This window comes from Gadus macrocephalus, chromosome 6 (genome assembly GCF_031168955.1).
Source record: "Gadus macrocephalus chromosome 6, ASM3116895v1".
Taxonomy (NCBI): domain Eukaryota; kingdom Metazoa; phylum Chordata; class Actinopteri; order Gadiformes; family Gadidae; genus Gadus; species Gadus macrocephalus.
In genome coordinates this window covers 20,414,135-20,434,567 of record NC_082387.1, presented here as the reverse complement: position 1 = coordinate 20,434,567, position 20,433 = coordinate 20,414,135, and the positions used below count along the sequence as shown (strand labels likewise).

The following is a 20,433-nucleotide window of genomic DNA, read 5'->3' as shown; positions in this document are numbered from 1 at the left end:
TGTGGATTTCCCTCTTGCTTACTATTCCACTGTTCGGCTCGGTGTTGGAAAACAAACTGTGTGTGTGTGTGTGTTTGTTTAGATGCTGCTCCTATGTGGGCCGCAGGGGTGGGGGACCCCAGGCCATTTCTATTGGCAAAAACTGTGACAAGTTCGGTATCGTGGTGCACGAGTTGGGCCATGTGATCGGCTTCTGGCACGAGCACACCAGACCGGACCGGGACGAACACGTCAGCATCATCAGGGACAACATTCAGCCAGGTAAGACCCGTGTCCTGGCTACCTACCTACCTACCTACCTACCTACCTACTTAGCTCCCTACTTAGCTCCCTACCTACCTACCTACCTACCTACCTACCTACCTACCTACCTACCTACCTACCTACCTACCTACCTCCCTACCTACTTAGCTCCCTACCTACCTACCTACCTACCTACTTACCTAGGTCCCTACCTACCTAGCTCCCTACCTACCTACTTACCTAGGTCCCTACCTACCTAGCTCCCTACCTACCTAGCTCCCTAGGTCCATACCTACCTACCTAGTTCCCAACCTACCTACCTAGCTCCCTACCTACCTAGCTACCTGCCTATAAGACAAAGACACAGGACTAAGCTAACAAATATATATGTGTAGCATGTACCACTAACCCGTTTTTCATAGATAGATAGATGGATAGATAGATGGATATAAATAAATTAAAGACGGGTTAGTGGTACATGCTACACATGTATATTTATTTTTAATTAATACAATTAATCTCATGCATGTTGCTATATGTTCAACACCCTTAGCCTAACACAGCTATTTCGTCATCCGTAGCTTACATTCATAGTTCCATATGTTTCCCCTTGCGCGCTGCAGGACAAGAGTACAACTTCCTGAAGATGGAGCCAGGCGAGGTGGACTCGCTGGGTGAGGTGTACGACTTCGACAGCATCATGCACTACGCAAGGAACACCTTCTCCAGGTAAAGCAGTGCAAGGCACTTCTCCCACAGCCGTGGTTTGTCTTCCTCTGCTCCTGCCCGGTCCCTTTAGCCTGGTGTGGACCGTCCGTTACTTTCCCCTCAGCCCAGGTCTGTCCTCTTTCTAGGCTCGGACCCATCGTTTCATCAGGCCTTTCTATGTCCATAACCAAGCCAGGTGTCGTAGGCTTTGTCGTTGAGTAGAATCTCGCCCGAGTTGTAAATCACAGCGTCGGTGACCTCCATTGCTTTCATGGTTTGTGCCAGCGCCTCGGGCTGCAGGAATATCTTCGCATCTGGCACGGTTTCTTTTGTCATCGATGGCATTTAGAGGTGCACCGCAATTTATTTGGCTCATCTAAACACAGCAAGCTTCTGGATCGGTCTGACACCAATGGCTTGAAGATGTTTTATTTTAGAAACAGCTGCCTGTCTGTTAATGTTTTGTTCTCTCTATCCTTCGTTTCTCTCATTTATTTTGGTTACGGTTCTCTTAACTTCTTGAAAGAAACGAGAATAACGCTAGAATGCTTTTGGAGGTATGACAGCAGCTCACGATACGTGTCTGATATCTTGGACGGGATTTTATTGCTGCTCCCTCGAGCAGAATCACAGAAAAGCTGAACCTGATGCCCTAGGGGGCTTGAAGAAGGAAATATGAAGCTTCCCTATTCCTTTTTAGAATGTTTGGATTGTGCATTCAGGGACCTTTTGTAAAAAGCATTGCATTTCTGTTAATTTAGCATCTTGGCTGAGGTGTTTATGTTCTTGTGCTGACTCTGCACTAGATTACATCTCCTCTGCATCAACATTCTCCTCAGAGGGTTTCCATGAAAACATCATAGTTCTCCCTTTTCTTTATTTTGGCTTTTTTCTCTTTCTGATGGATGTTTTTCAACCTTTGTTACTTGGTTTAAACATTACACATCAAACTATTACCTATTCATAGTTTTTTAAATATTGATAACAAATCCCTTCTAATAGTAGTTACTGTGGCTTCAAGGCAAAACTAATGATGATGAAAGGCTCCAACGATGAACGAGGCAGAATGAAGAAACACAAAATGATCTTGTCTATCAATGACTGAGGATATTGTACTCGCGTGAAAGAGGTGTGGGTTGTTGGGCCAAGCTGCAGCCAGAGGGGCCGTGTTGAAACACTTTAAAAAGTGTGAACGCCCTAAAACACGCTTGGCTCCACCAGCAGCTTGTCCCTATTAGGACCCCCTCAGTCCCGCTGTTCCTGAACTGTAGCATCAGCAGCGGCAGCATTAGCGTCACGCCGCCGTCGCCCCGCTAACCTAGCGCCGTGGTCCCTGCGGTCTGGCTCCCCCAGCAGCGGGGGCTTTCGCCCGATCCCCCAGAGGCCTCCACTCTCCGCCGTTCTCTTAGCGTGCTGGAGCTCCTTGTAAACCTGGAGGCCTCCTGCGGTGAGCTGCCTCGTTACGAGCCTGTGGACCCGCGCAGAACCGCTTTGATTCTCGGGACGCCTTTTCAAGACGTGTTAAAACTATTTTTTGTATTTCTTCTTTCTCAAATACTTTTTCTGCAAGCTCTTATAATTCTGCTGGGGCTTTAATATTCCCGATCTTTCAGAACATCTCATCTGGCGACAAGGACAAAGTAGGTTAGCCATTAATTAGCATGGCATCAAGATGAGATGAAAGATATCATGTTGTTTCTCCTCACATTTGACTTCAAAGCTCTTTCCCTTCTTTAACCTTTACAGCCTGCACAACAACACAGCCAAATGTGTGTCAGAGTTTGTTCTTTAGACTTTGTTCAGTCCGTCAATAACTTTTTTGTGGCCAGACAGAACCCAGTCCATTGAGTCCTCGTGCCTTTTGCTTTTTATGTACAGAAAAATAAATCCCAAGGCAATGATTTGGCAATATCTACCAGGCACGGATTCTTGTGAATTGCTGGTAGATATGGTTGTCATGCCAAATTAAAGTGGTTGTCATGCCAAATTAAAGTTGATGTCCTCCTTAAAAGAAAAAAAGACAAGTCTGTGAGAAAATAACGAGAACGAAAACACGCCTTGGTGTTCCAGATGACCTGCTTTCATCATCGAATGCATCCTTGACATCTCTGTGCCAGGCTGAAGACCTGGGCCGTGTGCACCAACATGACGGATCTGAGGGCCTGTCACTCCCTTCTTTGCAAGTGCTCTTCTCGCGCACATTAGAAGTGTCTGCCTACAGCTGGTTCGAGGCAGAGCGAGCATGGAGCTCTTGCAGGGAGTTGACTCTCATTGTAATTGCATTAGGCGTCCAGATCACAGCAGCCTGGCTCCATAACTTCGCCAGGAGGTCTACCATAAAGTAGAGAGGTATTTGGACAAAGGATGTCAAAGAAGGAGTCGTCTTACTGACAACAATGTGTTCTGAAGGTTGGTTCGAGGGAGGCCTCCACTGTAAAGCATTTTCTCCTCCAAACAATGCTAATGCAGCCCTTCTGGCCCGACGCCTCATCTCCCTTCCCCGGTAAACCTTTGTGACAGACCCTCTGAAGTAGGCCATAGTGTAATGTTCTAAGTGGCAGTAAACTTGGAGCTTGATGGTTCCTATATCATGCTCATATGAGAAGCAGCTGTGTACTCTTCCTTTGGATTTTCATGCACTATGTTGGCCCTCAACTTTGTATTCCCTCGTCTCTCGCTCTCTGTCTCTCGCCCTCATGCTCGCTCTCTCCTGCTCTCTCTTTCCTGTTCTCGCTTACTCTCTCAACTTATGGGCCGCTCACCCGCCTTGCGCTCGTGGAAGCCCGATTATGGGAACCGGAGGGAGGAAGAAAAGAAAGATATTGGAGAGGGAAGGAGAAGCATCTTTGTGTTGGAGGCGCCTGTGTTTGGGAAAAGGCCAACGGGCCGAGATGCCTGTCTGGCCCTGCGCATCCACATCGCCCGCCAAGAATGTGCCTCACACAGGATGGAAGTGAATTATGAAATTCTTTATTATTCACCTTTTTGCTGCGGAATACAGAGGAGCCTGGGCAGCACTAGGTGTCCAGCAGATGTAGGTGAGCTGCACTCCACGAACAGTGGTGTTTCTAGTTGTTTATCTACCCTGTGACATTCAGTGTAGAGCCATAGCTGGGCCAAAACTGACTGTTTTTTTCACGACAGTTGACTGTCCTTTAGCCTCATAGCTTTGCATGCCATGGAAGGCCCAGTAGTTTATAGTGGGTTATCTATTGCTTGCTGTTGCCATCTGACTTGCAGGAATTTAGCTTGCAACCCCGCTCCCACCCAAAACAGACATCCACCCCCTGATCAAAATACCCCTTAGACATAAGAGGGCTGTGGGCGTTACTATGAAGCGGCCCTGCATCACCCAGACAAGGAGGGTCCTGTTAGCTGTTCTCAGGTCATTCCAAGGGAAGGAACGCTGGCGTTTTCTTTTCCTGGGAAGCTGATTGGCTGATCTACCTGTGCTCATCTCCTCCCTTTTGTCCAGCCTGTATTGAGAGGCGTGTTTGTTCAGGGTTTGTACTGTAAATCACCGTGGGAACCGAGGGCCCTCGCTCGGGGGGCCGCTGTTGGGAGGATTTCACGGCGTGTCCTCATGCTCCGAGGTGTCTCCCTGGGTGAAAGGCTCAATCCTCTTGTTTTTTGGTCTGGGGTGTGTTGCCTCGACCTGGAGATTCACTCCCGACCCCCGCCTCCCCCCTCGCTGCTCCGGAGACGTTTTTCATGGCTAGCACATGGAGCGGAGCCAACTCAAATAAGACCTGCTAGTGCCCCTTTGTCAGCCCTGACACTGGTTGGAGTGGCTCGCTGCACCAACTCCATTCCTCTAGCTGCTGCAGGCAAACATACGGACCCACCCTAGACAGACTGACCCACAGACAGACCCACAGACGGACCGCACACAGTGGGCCAACTAATTGACTGACTCTAGACAGACAGACTGACTGCTAGACAGAGGGACCCATAGATGGACTGCACACTGTAGGACCAACTTGAGACACACGGCCCGACCAAAAGACAGACTAACTGCTAGACAGACGGACAGAAGAACAGGCTGTCGGACAGACAGCCGGGCAGTTGGGCGGAAAAACACAGACACGGTATAAACCATTTTCTATAGATGTTTGAACATATCTGGTGTTGATGGCCGTGTCGCCATGGGAACACCCAGTGGACTGGACCAATGCTGGAGAAGGAGAGAGGAGATGATCATCTAGCTACACAGTGTCAAGTGTACTTGTCTCAAGCGCTCTCTCCTGCCCCTCGTTTTGGGTCTGTTCTGAGATTGCTTCCAATTGATTGTAGGACTCCCAGTTGTCCTTATCATAGTCCACATTCAGTAACGTCTTCACATAAATAGCCTGCATTGCCTAGCTGTCGATTTGGCCCGATAATTAAACAAGTGCTAACCAACGTATTCATTACTGTCACCATATATGACGGCTCGCAAACATTGACCTTTGCTCATAAAAAGACCCATGATGTTGTATCAGTTATCCAGGACTTACGACTTGTTGGCCAACCATTTCATTTTACCCATGTGGGTAAAAGGAAAATAGTTTTAAAGAACAATTATTTAGCATTTAATGGTTGATATTAATTAACTATATAACAGAGTTTAAGGGACATACCGGGTTACCCAATAGCATGTTGAGGTTCACACAAACTTAACGTTGAGTAAAGCCGCTGGCTCTGAGGAAAATTACACAACATAACAACCCTTAGGATCTGAAGGAGCCTGGTGGTGTTTATCTTGAAGAAGAACACGGCGTGTCTGATTTAATCCAGGAACCCAGGATTGAAGTAGTTTGTGTTACGGCAGACATCCTTTGGCTAATGCTGAAAGAACGTGCGTCGTGGCAGCTGCGTCCGTGCTTCAATGTGATGCAATAGTGATTGTTCCAAACGGACAACTCTTCATCCCAGTGCGAGTTCTGAAACGCTGATCCAGTCTTAATAACAGCAGGGGTCCATGTGGAAGCCCTGTCGGGTCAATCGTCCGATGGCAGACAGCCAGATGTTCATAGCATTCCGCATCTTCATGCTCCAATACTTTCATGTCTACTCGTGGCTGAATCTGCTGACGGCGGCGTATATATCTATATCTATATCTATATATATATATATATATATATATATATATATATATATATATATATACCTTCTCCATTATTGACCATATTGTCCATAAGGGCTTGTTCCTTGCCGGTCGTGTGAATTATGTCCAAGTAATGTGTTTATATTTGAGTGTCCTTATTGATGATCCTTTATTTTTCTCATTGACGCAACTCGTCTGTCCACTCTCAGGGGGATCTTCCTGGACACCATCCTCCCCCGCTATGACGTCAACGGCGTGCGCCCTCCCATTGGCCAGAGGACACGGCTGAGCAAAGGGGACATTACACAAGCGCGCAAACTCTACAAGTGCTCCCGTAAGACTCCATCATGTCTGTAAACATATCTGTGTTTGTTGCATCTTCATGTCGCCGCAATATACACGTCCCTTTTGTCAAGGGGACAGAGAGACAAAGAGAGCGGGAGTCGATACATAGACAGATGGCGACAGTGTCATAAACAGGGGGGGAGAGAAAGTGAGAGGGAGAATACATCCTGGCAGTTCCAAGATTTAGTTTACATTGGGTAGAAATAGCCACGCATCCACAGTGGCCTGGCCCCTTGGCTACGGTTTCCTAGGCGTCGAAACCCAGAGGAGTGTAAACAGCACCCAGGGACAGGAAGTTGGTGATCACTGGGAGAACAGCGAACCAACAGCTGCTCAACGAGAACAAGTGACTCAAGAAAGGTTTATGGGAAGCAAACCCCTACTTTCCTCAGTGTAAACGTCCCAGCCTCAGGTCCCCGTCTCCGTCCTGCTATGTGCTGGAGAAGAGACCAGGAGGAAGTTTGTAGCCTATGCAGCATGCAAGTGTGGAAGACGTAAAGTTCACAAACCTCCAGTCAGTCGCTTCTGTCGGATGAATCAGATGTTTAGGAAAGTTAAATGTAGGGTTTCGGTGAGGAGAGCTCAGCTTTCGGCTCTACGTCACGGGAACTTCGCAGCGAAGAAATGAGGCCGGTCATCGGCCTATTTCAGTACTTCTGTAAAGAAGTGGTCGGCTTGAACCATAATTGGGATGTCATCCATGGGACGGTATAAATATATGCCCGTGTGATAGAGAGCACAGAGTTCAGCACAGTGTGGGAAGACGCAGAGCAGATGATGTTGCGAATATTTTGTGCGTGTGTATGCATGTGCCAGTTTTGCGATGGCTACGTTGAGTCTCCACATGTGTTTGTGGTTGGGCAGTGGAAGGTAATGCATGGATGTCTCCCAGTCCTTTTCATGCCCTCCCCGTGGGGTGTATAAAGTAAGGGGATCGGTAAACCAACGATACCCTTCAGTAACAATTACCATTTAACGGGTAGGTAAAGCCTGCCCGTTTTAGCAGTGGAATTTCCGCCCATGAGATGAGAAAAATATTTATAGGAGGCAACCAAATAGAAGTCAAGGGCTTAGAAAACGCACGCACAGTGGTTCACAGAGGAGCAAGTGTGAGGGGCGTCGCCACAACCCACGCAGACTGGCTGGAACGAGCCAGACAGAAAACGACCACTCTGGAAGAGCGCTTTCAGACAGTTTCTCCACAGCTTCATACGTTTTAGACTAAAGCGTGGTAGACCCAAACAGAACGGCTCTAAACTGTTAATGTCACAGAGCTGTGAACTCCAGCGGTAGACGTGTAGGTAACCACTCTCTCCATGCCCACTGAAGGGCTCATCCAGTCTCCAGACACTCTATGAAAGGAGTCTGAATGGAGCTCCAAGCGCTCAACATCCTCACACACATTTAAACTAGTCCAGATCCTGGAAGTGGAAGGAAATCCTGGAGGCCAAAACGGTGCACAGTACCAGCCGGAAAATGTCTACGGTTTCTCCATCGCTCTTCCTGTTTTATTCTTACCCCTGACCATCGATCCCCCGTCCTTGAGGCGGTGTGAGGAGGGAGAGGCTCGGTGCAGCATGTTCTCTCACGCCGCATCATGTACATAATGTATCTGCTCCCCCACAGGTCTGGGTATTAATAGACTTCCAGGGGCTTAATTTAGAAGACGCCCGGCGGCAGAACACCACACAGTGTCCTTTCTCTCGGTGTGGTGATCACCTGGAGGAGAGGACTGGTGCAGCAGGTGGTGGAGGACGGGGGGCGGGTGATGGTGGGGATGCTGGTGAAGGAGGGTTGGGGTGCTGGCTGGTGATGGAGGGGGGTAACAGGCGGCACGTGGACCTTCTTTAGAACACGTTTCTGCTGCTACCCTTCATATCCGAGTGTAGCTGGCCTGTAGCCCTGGGTAGGGGAGGGATTCGCTACGGTGGTTGTTTGTCTGCGCAGCTGGCCCTGGCGGCTCAGGTGTTGTTGAAGGGGAAACTAATCAATTAGTTTGCCTACCCATGACGTTATTCTCTCTCTCTGTGTGTGTGTGTGTGTGTGTGTGTGTGTGTGTGTGTGTGTGTGTGTGTGTGTGTGTGTGTGTGTGTGTGTGTGTGTGTGTGTGTGTGTGTGTGTGTGTGTGTGTGTGTGTGTGTGTGTGTGTCAGGATGCGGGGACAGCCTCCAGGAGAGCAGTGGGAACTTCTCGTCTCCTGGCTATCCCAACGGCTACTCGGCCTACATGCACTGCGTCTGGAGGATCTCGGTCACGCCGGGGGAGAAGGTACGTCCGTGTGGCCCCTCACAGGGCCAGAGGCCCCCCACCTAGAGCCCGCTCACAGAGCCACGGGCCCCCTGCTCACAGAGCCCCCTGCCTGGAGCCCGCTCTCAGCTGGTGGTTCAGCGCTGCTTCCAAACATATAATGCTGATAATGACTGAAGGTGTGGTATTTTAAAATGTAGTAGTGGTATTAGTATATAAGCAGTAGTATTGACGTGTGTGTGTGTGTGTGTGTGTGTGTGTGTGTGTGTGTGTGTGTGTGTGTGTGTGTGTGTGTGTGTGTGTGTGTGTGTGTGTGTGTGTGTGTGTGTGTGTGTGTGTGTGTGTGTGTGTGTGTGTGTGTGTGTGTGTGTGATCATGTTCTCTTGGTTTTGAAGATCATTGTGAACTTCACGTCCATGGACCTGTACAGGAGCCACCTGTGTTGGTACGACCACGTGGAGATCAGGGATGGCTACTGGAGGAAGGCCCCGCTCAAAGGTCAGCATGTACATGTGTAGGACGTCTTCTTTACCCCGGCTGATTGCTTTACAGGGCAGATTGCTTTACACACTCCATGGCTGTGGGTTAACAAGCCTCTGCAGCCTGTAGGATAAGTGGAACAGATCCTCAAGCCGTTCTCATGAGGAACACGTGTCCAGCATCTGGGGGCTCCAGCTCTAGAGTTTTACTGCCAAGTATTTCAGAGCTGCGAGACGCCTCCATTGTTTCTGCAGTCCTCTGTAGTCGCTGCCGCCCAACATTCAGCCGTTGAAAAACAGCCGGATACAGGACTGATGTGTGTATTGTTATAGCTTAATGAATTGGAGCAAATTTAAATATAGGTTGTGTGTGTGTGTGTGTGTCTGTCGAACCAACGGTTTTTCCAAGTTGAACACGGCACTATTGTCCACCGACAATAGTGTGCAGCAGAAAGTCTTAAGGAGTTCAAGATGTTGCAGTCCTCTATCATTCCCATCTGACTCATCGTGAACCCATGTGAGAATGCCACGAATACGCCGCGAATTACTGGAGCCATACCTGGTGTGTGTGTGTGTGTGTGTGTGTGTGTGTGTGTGTGTGTGTGTGTGTGTGTGTGTGTGTGTGTGTGTGTGTGTGTGTGTGTGTGTGTGTGTGTGTGTGTGTGTGTGTGTGTGTGTGTGTCCACCAGGTCGATTCTGTGGAGACAAGCTGCCTGACACCATCGTCTCCACCGACAGCCGGCTGTGGATCGAGTTCCGCACCAGCAGCAACTGGGTGGGGAAGGGCTTCTCCGCCGTGTACGAAGGTGAGCAGTAGACCCACTGCTACCCCTCTGTTTACCCCCCCTCACCCCTAGACCCATCCCCCCCACTTTGACTCACCCTTAGACCCATCTCCCCATCCCCCCCACTTTGACTCACTCTTAGACCCATCTCCCCTCCCCCCTGCTCTATGACTCACCCCCTAACCCCTAGACCCCCCCCCTCAGTTACCCCCCTCACCCCTAGACCCATCTCCCCTCCCCCCTCCTCTGTGACTCACCCCCTAACCCCTAGACCCCCCCCTCAGTTACCCCCCTCACCCCTAGACCCCCCCCTCAGTTACCCCCCCTCACCTCTAGACCCATCTCCCCCCTCAGTTACCCCCCTCTCCTCTAGACCCATCTCCCTCCTCTGTCACTCACTCCCTGACCCCTAGACCCCCCCTCAGTGACCCCCCTCACCCCTAGACCCATCCAGCGATATGACCCCCCCCCCTAGAAGAGCTTCTCTAGAGAGATGATCAGCACATGAGGCTCTTTGGCTGCTGATGCGTCTCTTGTTCTCTGTATTAATCACTGCCGGCTCACGGCCCTTACCGTCTCCAGACCAGAATGAGCACTGGTGGGGGGGGGGGGGGGGGAGGTGGGAGAGAGAGAGAGAAAATGCGTGCATGTGTGTTTGATGATGTGAACAGCATCATCTGGTGCGCTGAGGTCAACGTAGATAATCTGTGTGGCGTAAGCACGGCCACGTCAGCCCCATGCCGCCCTGAAGGACACGGGGGGGTGTGTGTGTGTGCTGCCCGCATCCCACCAGCGTTTGAACTCCTCTCCCTCCTCCCTGACGCGTAGCGATCTGTGGCGGAGAGGTGCGGAAGGACAACGGGCAGATCCAGTCTCCCAACTACCCCGACGACTACCGGCCCAACAAAGTGTGCGTGTGGAAGATCTCGGTGGCCTCGGGCTTCCACGTGGGCCTCACCTTCCAGTCCTTTGAGGTAAAGCGCCAAGTAGTGCGACGCCCACACGTTCTAACATCGGTGGTTGTAAGAGTCACCGGGGACGGATGCTCCACTCCAAGAAGACATACATTTGTCCTTGGATAGCCACTGAAATAGTCAGTGAGTTAAGAGTGCCATTAAACACAATAGGGCTATTTTTCATTCTATCGCTTTAGAAGCACCGAATTTATTGCTCGGTTAACCTGCAGACTAGTTGAACTCGATACAAACACGGTGCCAAATGCGTCCACCGCGAATCCTGCTGACTGAATCCTGCTCTGCTCAATGCCACCACTGAAGTCCGTTCCCTCTGCCGGCCCGTTGAGATCAGTACGGACACCGTGAATCCGCTTGCTCCTTTCCACCTGGTAGATCGAACGCCACGACAGCTGCGCCTACGACTACCTGGAGGTGCGTGACGGGCTCACGGAGAGCAGCCCCCTCCTGGGACGCTTCTGTGGCTACGATAAACCCGACGACATCAAGACCAGCTCCAACCAGCTGTGGATGAAGTTTGTGTCCGACGGCTCCGTCAACAAGGCCGGCTTTGCCGCCAACTTTTTCAAAGGTCAGAGGTCACAGGTGGTGAACCTTTTTAGGGGGGGCGGGGGGGACGACGGACTTAAGGGGGTATCAATATATTTGTTTAGGTCAGTGACATGTTCCCGACCTTTACTTCTGCGAACGTGCACACACACGCGCACGCACACGCGCACGCACACACACACACTGTCCTGTACGGTCCTAACCTGCCCTGCTCTCCGTTCCAGAGATGGACGAGTGTTCCAAGCCTGACAACGGTCGCTGCGAGCAACGCTGTGTCAACACGCTGGGCAGCTACAAGTGCGCCTGCGACCCCGGCTACGAGCTGGCCGCAGACAAGCGCAGCTGTGAGGGTGAGTGCAGAGAAAGAACGGAGGGCCTGCGCCTCCTTTCTCCTCCTGGCTGGCTCGTTTACACAGCCCAGCCCTGCTGCTACTGAAGACCTCCAGAGAGGAGACGGGGGCAGATTCCTGTGTGTCTTTACTAGGAGCAATGGTTGCTCTCGCCTTTTTACAGTCGCTGCTCTGTAACTGCGGTGCTACGTGGTGAATACCCTTTACTGGAGGGCTGTGATTAGCTACAGGTTTCCTTTGTGCTTGTGTCATGTGAGGGGACTTTAAAGCTTTACTGCACTGTTGCACTATTCTGAGGAACAATTTTAAGTATTTACCTTCACACCTGCAAATGTGATTTTATTAGGTTTTCAGTTGAGGTATCGTTGGATACAGCTCACAAAACACCCTTTAAAACTGAGCCTAAAATACTTAGAGTAAGCACCCTATTTATTTTGTGTGTGTATATACTTAAACCTAAGGAATGTATTTGTGTTTCTTCCTTTGTTTAGTGTGTTTGGTAAAATCATAAAAAGTCTGCCCCTAGATGAACACAGACTTCACTTCCCTACACTACACAGGACATTTTAAGTTGTGACACATTAATTTGATATGAAAAATACACATTAACAAATTAATGTGAGAATGCAATCAACCCAGAGAAGGTGTGTGTGTGTGTGTGTGTGTGTGTGTGTGTGTGTGTGTGTGTGTGTGTGTGTGTGTGTGTGTGTGTGTGTGTGTGTGTGTGTGTGTGTGTGTGTGTGTGTGTGTGTGTGTGTGGAGAGGGAGGATGGGGCTGCTAAATCTAAACAGCTGGTGGTCTAGTACAGTATATGATTAACATATTGCCTGGGCTCAATGTGGCCAGCTTGACCTGGCTGAAACAGTTACAAAATAAGGATCTCCAGCGTCTTTCAATCCTAAGAATTATTTTGGGAACGTCCGTTGTATGGGCACTGCTGCATAGAGTTAGTCTAAAAACCTCACCCAGGGAGTCAAAGGGAAGATAAACAAAAGACAAACTACTGAAAGCTTTAGCATTGTGAGCTTAACAAAAGCAATAAGACTACGGGTATATGTATTACATTTTGCTCCAGTTCTATTCAATACCCCTAGTAGACGGTTAAGAGAGATGGTTTTGACCTAGACCATTTAGCAACCCAAGTAATCTCTCTTCTTCTCCTTCCTCTCTCTCCTCTCCCCTCCGACCTGTCTCCTCTCTCTTCCCTCCCGTCTCCTCTCTCTCTCTCCTCTCCCCTCCCACCTGTCTCCTCTCTCTTCCCTCCCGTCTCCTCTCTCTCTCCTCTCCCCTCCCACCTGTCTCCTCTCTCTTCCCTCCCGTCTCCTCTCTCTCTCCTCTCCCCTCCCTCCTGTCTCCTCTCTCTTCCCTCCCATCTCCTCTCTCTCCTCCCTCCTCTCTCTCTCCTCTCCCCTCCCTCCTGTCTCCTCTCTCTTCCCTCCCGTCTCCTCTTTCCTCCCTCCCGTCTCCTCTCTCTCCTCCCTCCCGTCTCCTCTCTCCCCTCCTCTCTCCTCCATCCTCTCTCCTCTCTCCTCCTCTCCTGTCTTCTCCTGTCTTCTCCTCTCTCCCCTCTCTCCCGTCTCCCCTCCCCTCCCCCCAGCGGCCTGCGGCGGCTTCATCACCAAGCTGAACGGCTCCATCACCAGCCCGGGCTGGCCCAGAGAGTACCCCCCCAACAAGAACTGCATCTGGCAGCTGGTGGCGCCCACGCAGTACCGAATCACGCTGCTCTTTGACGTCTTCGAGACGGAGGGCAATGATGTGAGCGCTGGTCTTATTAGGAATAGGCTTGGGGTGGGTTTGTTCTGTGTTCCCACACAGGCGTATTGCTGTTCATATTTCTATTTTCATTGATTTTAGGTCTTTTACGGAAGAGGATCAGGGCCACATGTGATTATTTTTCTGACTTTAATCTCAGAATTCTGACTTCGAAGTCACAATAAAATGACTTCTGACTTTACTCTCAGAATTCCGTCTTTATTCTGAGAATTCTGACTTTAAACACAGAACTCGAAAAAAAATATTCACATGTGGCCCTAACCCTCTTCCATAGTCTTGGGCTCTCTTTTCGAGGATATTGGGGTGCACGCTGGCCCCGGTTTTCCCGCCGTGTACATGCTAATCGACAGAGGGTGAAGATCCAGGGGAAACGCCTCAGGGCGGTGCGCTGCCGCACTCTAACATCCCCCAACCGCCATCCGGCCGCAGGTCTGCAAGTACGACTACGTAGAGGTGCGGAGCGGCCTGTCCGCCGACTCCCGGCTGCACGGGAAGTTCTGCGGGGCGGAGAAGCCCGAGGCCATCACCTCGCAGTACAACAACATGCGCATCGAGTTCAAGTCGGACAACACCGTGTCCAAGAGGGGCTTCAAGGCGCAGTTCTTCTCAGGTTGGCCTTCCTCTCTCACTCACCACACGACCACAGTACGATGACAGTCAATCACAGCACCCTGCGCTCGCTTGCAGAGCTCCAGTGTGATGAGTCTCCAGTGAGTTGAGAAATATCCTGCTAAGCTGGTGTGTGTGTGTGTGTGTGTGTGTGTGTGTGTGTGTGTGTGTGTGTGTGTGTGTGTGTGTGTGTGTGTGTGTGTGTGTGTGTGTGTGTGTGTGTGTGTGTGTGTGTGTGTGTGTGTGTGTGTGTGTGTGTGTGTGCCTGCCTCTCTCGCTCCTCAGATAAGGACGAGTGCTCCAAGGAGAACGGAGGCTGTCAGCACGAGTGTGTCAACACCTTCGGCAGCTACAGCTGTCAGTGCAGGAGCGGCTTTGTGCTGCACGAGAACAAACACGACTGTAAAGAAGGTGGGTTCAAGGCTGGGACCACCCTATTGGACGGTTTTAACTGTGTGTGGACACTAAGGATCAGCCTCTGAGGATCTTATCACAACATCTCCTTGCCCGTTGAGCTAGAGAACTCCCAACTCAGGTGTGGTTAAAAAAACAGAAAGCCCCATCATTGCCCTGCCATGTTCTGAATCTCCGCCTCTCTGTGTGTTGTCCTGCAGCCGGATGTGATCATGTTTTGAACAGCGCCAGTGGCACCATCACCAGCCCCAACTGGCCCGATAAATACCCCAGCAAGAAGGCCTGCACCTGGGCATTGTCCGCCACGCCGGGACACCGCATCAAAATCGTACGGCCGAAGAATCCTTCTCCTTTGTTTGTTCGTCTTCCTCCAACGTGTCTCGTTTTGTGTATCACTGCAGGAGCTGGAACCTCAACTAATTACTGCTCTAATGATCTGATGTCTTCTGGTAGTACCTACTTGTCTTGTCTTGCTTCTTTGGTGGTTGCGGCCAAATTCTAATTGGGGAATAATGTGCTTCTGTCATCATATTCTGTACAAAACAAATCCTGACATCATTCTTTTCTGAATGATGTATTCTCTGGGCTGGGATTGGTCAGGCCTTTAACGAGCTGTTTCTCTGGGATGGCATTGGTCAGGCATTTAACAAGCTTTTTTCTGGGCTGGGATCGGTCAGGCCTTTAACAAGTGTTTTTCCCTGGGCTGGGATTGGCCAAGCATTTAACAAGCGGTTTTCTCTGGGATGGGATTGATCAGGCCTTTAATGAGCTATTTTCTCTGGGCTGGGATTGGTCAGGCCTTTAACGAGATGGACATGGAGGCCCACCTGGAGTGCGCCTACGACCACATCGAGGTGTACGACGGCCGGGACGGGAAGGCCCCCAGCCTGGGTCGCTTCTGCGGCACCAAGAAGCCCTTGCCCATCACCTCCAGCGCCAACAAGCTGTTCATCCGCTTCTTCTCGGACAACTCTGTGCAGAAGAAGGGCTTCGAGGCGTCCCACTCCGCAGGTACGAGGCCCGGGAGGAGGCAGACGCTGAGGCTCAACGCTCAGCCCCTTGGGAACCGATTCTATTTAGTTGTAGCCTTCTTTTACATTAACATGTCGGGCATTAACGGATGCTTTTATCCAAAGCGACTTACAATAAGTCCATTTGTCCGAAGAAAGAGAAACACTATATTGCTGTCTGTAAAGTAACGATGTTCATAGAACCAAGTGCCAAGCACTAATAATCGCTAGGTTAACCCATTCCCTGTACACAACAAAGATGCTAAGGATACTATGATGCTACACAATGTACTATTTTAAGTGCAAGGACGTACAACGTACATAAGTGCGTACATTAAGCGGCAGTTTATCCCAGCGAGGTGACGTTAAGTCGGAGCATGTCTCGCCGTTAACCAGCCAAAATAACGCGAGCCGTCCTGACGGAGAGCTGCGACCGCGGCCACCTCTCTGAAGCGGGTCGTTCACCAGGCGAGCGTGTTCCTGGACGTGAGCTCTGTTTTCCTCCTCCTGCTCCTCCAGAGTGCGGCGGGCGTCTGAAGGCGGAGGTGAAGACCAAGGACCTCTTCTCGCACGCCCAGTTCGGGGACAACAACTACCCTGGCGCGTCGGACTGCCAGTGGGTGCTGGTGGCGGAGAAGGGCTACGGCGTTGAGCTGATCTTCCAGACCTTCGAGATCGAGGAGGAGGCGGATTGCGGCTACGACTACATGGAGCTGTTTGACGGCGGGGACATCAAGTCCCCGCGGCTCGGGCGCTACTGCGGCTCAGGGGTAAGCCGTCGGCCTGGTTGCCATGGAAACACACCACAACACACACACACACACACACACACACACACACACACACACACACACACACACACACACACACACACACACACACACACACACACACACACACACACACACACACACACACACACACACCACCGCCCCCCTCTCCGCTGGAAGCCCGTTCGGAAATGTTCCCAAAAGATATTGATCGAGTCTGGACTGATGCTCCCGACTATTCTTATTTTTAAACGTCCAGGACGTCTGGTAGGCTTAAGTGTCAGGAGTAAGTGCCTTATTTAGTAACGCCAGATCTAATGTTCACTAGGACTCTAGATATAACATTTCTTCATGGGTGCGTACACTACACTCGGTGTGATATTGATCGCCGGGACACATGAATGTCAAAAGTGGTTTTCGGTGCTTATCTGACGTGCATCCGTTCTTTTACCTCAGATAAGAGGTAGCCGCTGTGATAAATCCCTGGTTGTCTGATTGGAGGTATCTCCGTATCGTACACCAGTAAAAAACAGGAGCTGCTCCTCGCTGAGCCTCAGCCTTGATCCGTTAAGGCGTTAAAAGGACCTTCCTAAACTTCCAGGGGGGTTGGTATTTATATTCCCTCCATTGGGCTCTCTGTCTTTAATCAGCGGGTTAAAGCTGGATGAGTTAAAGCTGGATGAGTTGAAGCTGGATGAGTTGAAGCTGGATGAGTTAAAGCTGGATGAGTTAAAGCTGGATGAGTTAAAGCTGGATGAGTTAAAGCTGGATGAGTTAAAGCTGGATGAGTTTAAACTGGATGAGTTTAAACTGGATGAGTTTAAGCTGGATGAGTTTAAACTGGATGAGTTTAAGCTGGATGAGTTTAAGCTGGATGAGTTTAAGCTGGATGAGTTTAAGCTGGATGAGTTTAAGCTGGATGAGTTGATGCTGGTTGAGTTGATGCTGGTTGGGTTGATGCTGGGTGAGTTGATGCTGGGTGAGTTGAAGCTGGACGTGTTAAAGCTGGACATGTTAAGGCTTGGTGATTTTCCTCTTAGGTCACTTGCCAATGCCAGCGGTACAGGCGGAGGTCTTTGGCCGGTGAGGGGGGTGCAGGCTGAGTTCGCTGGCTGGTGAGGGGGGTGCAGGCTGAGTTCGCTGGCTGGTGAGGGGGGTGCAGGCAGAGGTAATAGTGCAGGCGGAGGACGGCTCCGTCAAACGGCCGGCGCTCCCTGCGTTCTGACAGCCTGTCAGTGGTCAGTGCAGTGGGGCCTCAGGCTGCAACAGAGGTTGAATCAGACCTGAGCGGCGCAGCCAGAGAAGAACCAGCTAGATCGGCCAGGCTTCATCCTCCTCACAGGTCACAGAACAGCTTGATTTAATTGACACACTTAATAATAAGTGCGGGACTCCGCTGAAATGTCGTCTCCGTGCTGCGTTGCCCCCGGCGACGTATTTTCCCGCCGCCCCAGGGAGCTGGCTCCGCAGGATGTCTTTTTAAAGACGGATCGGAATAACCTGACACCATTTCAGTTTGATGTATGCTACAAAAAGCCAATTATCAAGACCTCTTTGTTGAGGTTTCTAAATGGAACAATTATAGCTCTTATGTAGAAAGAGTGATGAAATAAAGTGTCATTCAAAAAAGTTTTTTTAGATTCCATTCAATCCAGCATCTCGATTTGAATTCAGTGTTCGTAAACCCAGAGGAAAACCTCTTTCACTCGCGTTTTATAGAAAACGTTTAGCGGAGATGTGATCCTCGCACAAACAAACAACAAACAAACAAGCGTATTGAAACGTGTCGCTGAACGGGCGTGCTGTTAACCGTTTGTGAACGCAGCTCCTTTGTCACTCGTTGTTCAGCCATCCAGCCCCAGCGAAGTGGCTTCTGAGAGCGGCTCCGGGGCCGGGGGCCCTGTACTGGCAGAGGGGCCCCGACTCTGACGCGGGCGCATTCCAAAACACTTTTAATCCCCAATTCTCCTGCAGTCGAGGGGATCATAGAGCACAGCAGTAAATGGGCTCTCGGTGCGGCTCGCTGTAAGAAGTCATTAGTTTTGGATTAAAGAGGTTGTTTTTCGCCGCACACATCGACACACACACACACACAAACACACACACACACATCGACACACACACGACACACAGCCCGTTCACACCTCCTCTCCCGTGTGTGTGTCCAGCCCCCGGAGGAGATCTACTCTGCAGGCGACTCCATTGTCATCAAGTTCCGCTCGGATGACACCATCAACAAGAAGGGCTTCCACGTGCGCTACACTAGCACCAAGTTTCAGGACACCCTGCACTCCCGCAAGTGACCAGCGGGGGGCGGAAGGGGTCGCGCGGCGGCGGCTGCGCGGGCCAAGTCAAAGGGCCCCCGGGGACGGCGCCGGCCCCCGGCCCCCCCCACCGCCCAGAGAACCCCCCCGGCCGCCGCCAGCAGGACCAATCAGCAGACACGACGGAACGGCCAAAAGACCAGCGATCGAACCTCTGCTCCCAGGGGCCAAAGCGCCCCCCGCAGACTGTGAGGAGTAAAGCCATTCTGCAGCTCACTTTCCTTAGGGGTTATTTGTGTTTTATAATTCGGGTGGGACGGGGGGGAAATCCCTTTAAAGGTGGATTTTTTTTTTTATTTTAAGTGTGGGGAGGGTGGGGGGGGGGGGGGGAGCAGGTAGGAGATGAACGACGTCATCCCGTCCGCTCGTTTTTTTTGTTCATTTGTTTATTTTCTATTTTATTTTTTAAATATAAGAAAAAGCTAAACGAGAGAAGAACACTCATTGCCTCCCCAGTAACGGGCCGCAGCAGCCCGGAGGCCTCAGCGATACTCAGGACCTGTAGGCAGGCAGGCATCGGTCTGACAGAGCCCTGCTCCGGGCCTCTGTCAGGCCGGCTCACCACACCCCCCCTGGGGACGAGGAGGAGAGGAGACCCCCCCCCCCCCCCCCCCCCCCCTTTCCCTTCGTTCAAAGACCCCCTATCCATGCCAGGACGGGACGTGCTGGACCTGAGGTTTGATATACTGGATGTTGGTCCGTTGCCTGTAGGTCAGAGGAGAGAGGAGAGCTGTACAGCGACAACACCAGCATTTGTAACCGGCATTGTCCTGGAAGCCAGTCGGCCAGATTTTCATTGTTAAATTAACAAGGAAAATTTAAGGAAGCAGTTATCTTATTAAAGGACTAATACATGAAATGTGGTCCATGTCTTCTGGTTGGTAAACGCTTGCCCGACAACTGGTGATTGCTGTACCTCCATGTGTAAGGTGATGTGATGTGTGTGTGATCAGTTCACATGAGGAACATGTTTTTTTCTTTTCTTCCTCAGATCAAACCAGTTAGCACTTTACAGTGAATTGCTCCAAAATCATAAGCATATGAATTTTTGTGAAATGCAATGCCAGTTCACTTATTTTTTAAATGCATTTTATCTCTTTTTATTCCCTAATTTTTTATTTTTCCAATTGCTCCGTTTAGTTCCTCAGGCATACTTGAACATGTGTGAGTGTGTGCCCTGTGACGCGGGGTAATAAAGATATGACGTTTGTTTCAGTGTTTATTTACACACGGTGTACAATGAAGTGTTTAACTAAGCTGAGCCTGTATTTATTGTTTAGCCTCAGTAGTCATCGTGTCAACATGGAATGCCACTGTAGGAAGACGCTCTGCATCTGCCTCTTCATGTGTATGGATGGCCAATGGCCCTGTGTTCAATATACTACGTTACTCTCTCTCCTCGCTCTGTTCATTTCTGTAAGATCAGCCTGTTGGTGGTTCTCCTGCTGGGATGTTTCACCATTATTTCCATGACTTGTATGTCCTTCATTTATCTATTTTAGTGGGTGCTTGGGTGAGACCATTGTCAATTGGTCTAAATAGCAAGTCTTCTTAACAGGCTGTGGCATATTGGTGGAATATGCAAATTCAATCCAAACCAGCCTACCTCAAGGGGGATAACCGAGGTTTGATCCGAGCTGAAAGGTCTTGGGTACAAACCCCATTGTCCTCAATCTACCTGCAGCATCCTTGACCAAGATGCCACAGCCCTACTTACACAATAATGACACGGTAGATGGAAATCACAACGGAAGTTGCAGCTA

General features: G+C 50.4%; 2 protein-coding genes across 4 annotated transcripts in view; one reads left to right on the top strand and one right to left on the bottom strand.

The window, feature by feature from the left end:
* Nucleotides 1-19,880, top strand: part of bmp1a (bone morphogenetic protein 1a) — a 31,394-nt gene extending 11,514 nt beyond the window's left edge. Inside the window, exons 5-20 of one of the 2 annotated variants that reach the window (XM_060054881.1) lie at nucleotides 83-261; nucleotides 867-972; nucleotides 6,247-6,371; nucleotides 8,535-8,650; nucleotides 9,025-9,127; nucleotides 9,798-9,914; nucleotides 10,722-10,867; nucleotides 11,243-11,438; nucleotides 11,641-11,766; nucleotides 13,365-13,525; nucleotides 13,973-14,153; nucleotides 14,438-14,563; nucleotides 14,767-14,894; nucleotides 15,364-15,577; nucleotides 16,096-16,346; nucleotides 18,515-19,880. In XM_060054881.1, coding sequence (XP_059910864.1) covers nucleotides 83-261; nucleotides 867-972; nucleotides 6,247-6,371; nucleotides 8,535-8,650; nucleotides 9,025-9,127; nucleotides 9,798-9,914; nucleotides 10,722-10,867; nucleotides 11,243-11,438; nucleotides 11,641-11,766; nucleotides 13,365-13,525; nucleotides 13,973-14,153; nucleotides 14,438-14,563; nucleotides 14,767-14,894; nucleotides 15,364-15,577; nucleotides 16,096-16,346; nucleotides 18,515-18,649 — 2,410 coding nt within the window. In that variant the 3' untranslated portion in view covers nucleotides 18,650-19,880. The other variant, XM_060054882.1, reaches the window with a different exon arrangement.
* si:dkey-32e23.4 (dynamin-1-like protein) overlaps nucleotides 1-20,433 on the bottom strand; it is a 71,905-nt gene that overhangs the window by 8,814 nt on the left and 42,658 nt on the right. The gene's annotated exons all lie outside the window — the stretch shown is intronic.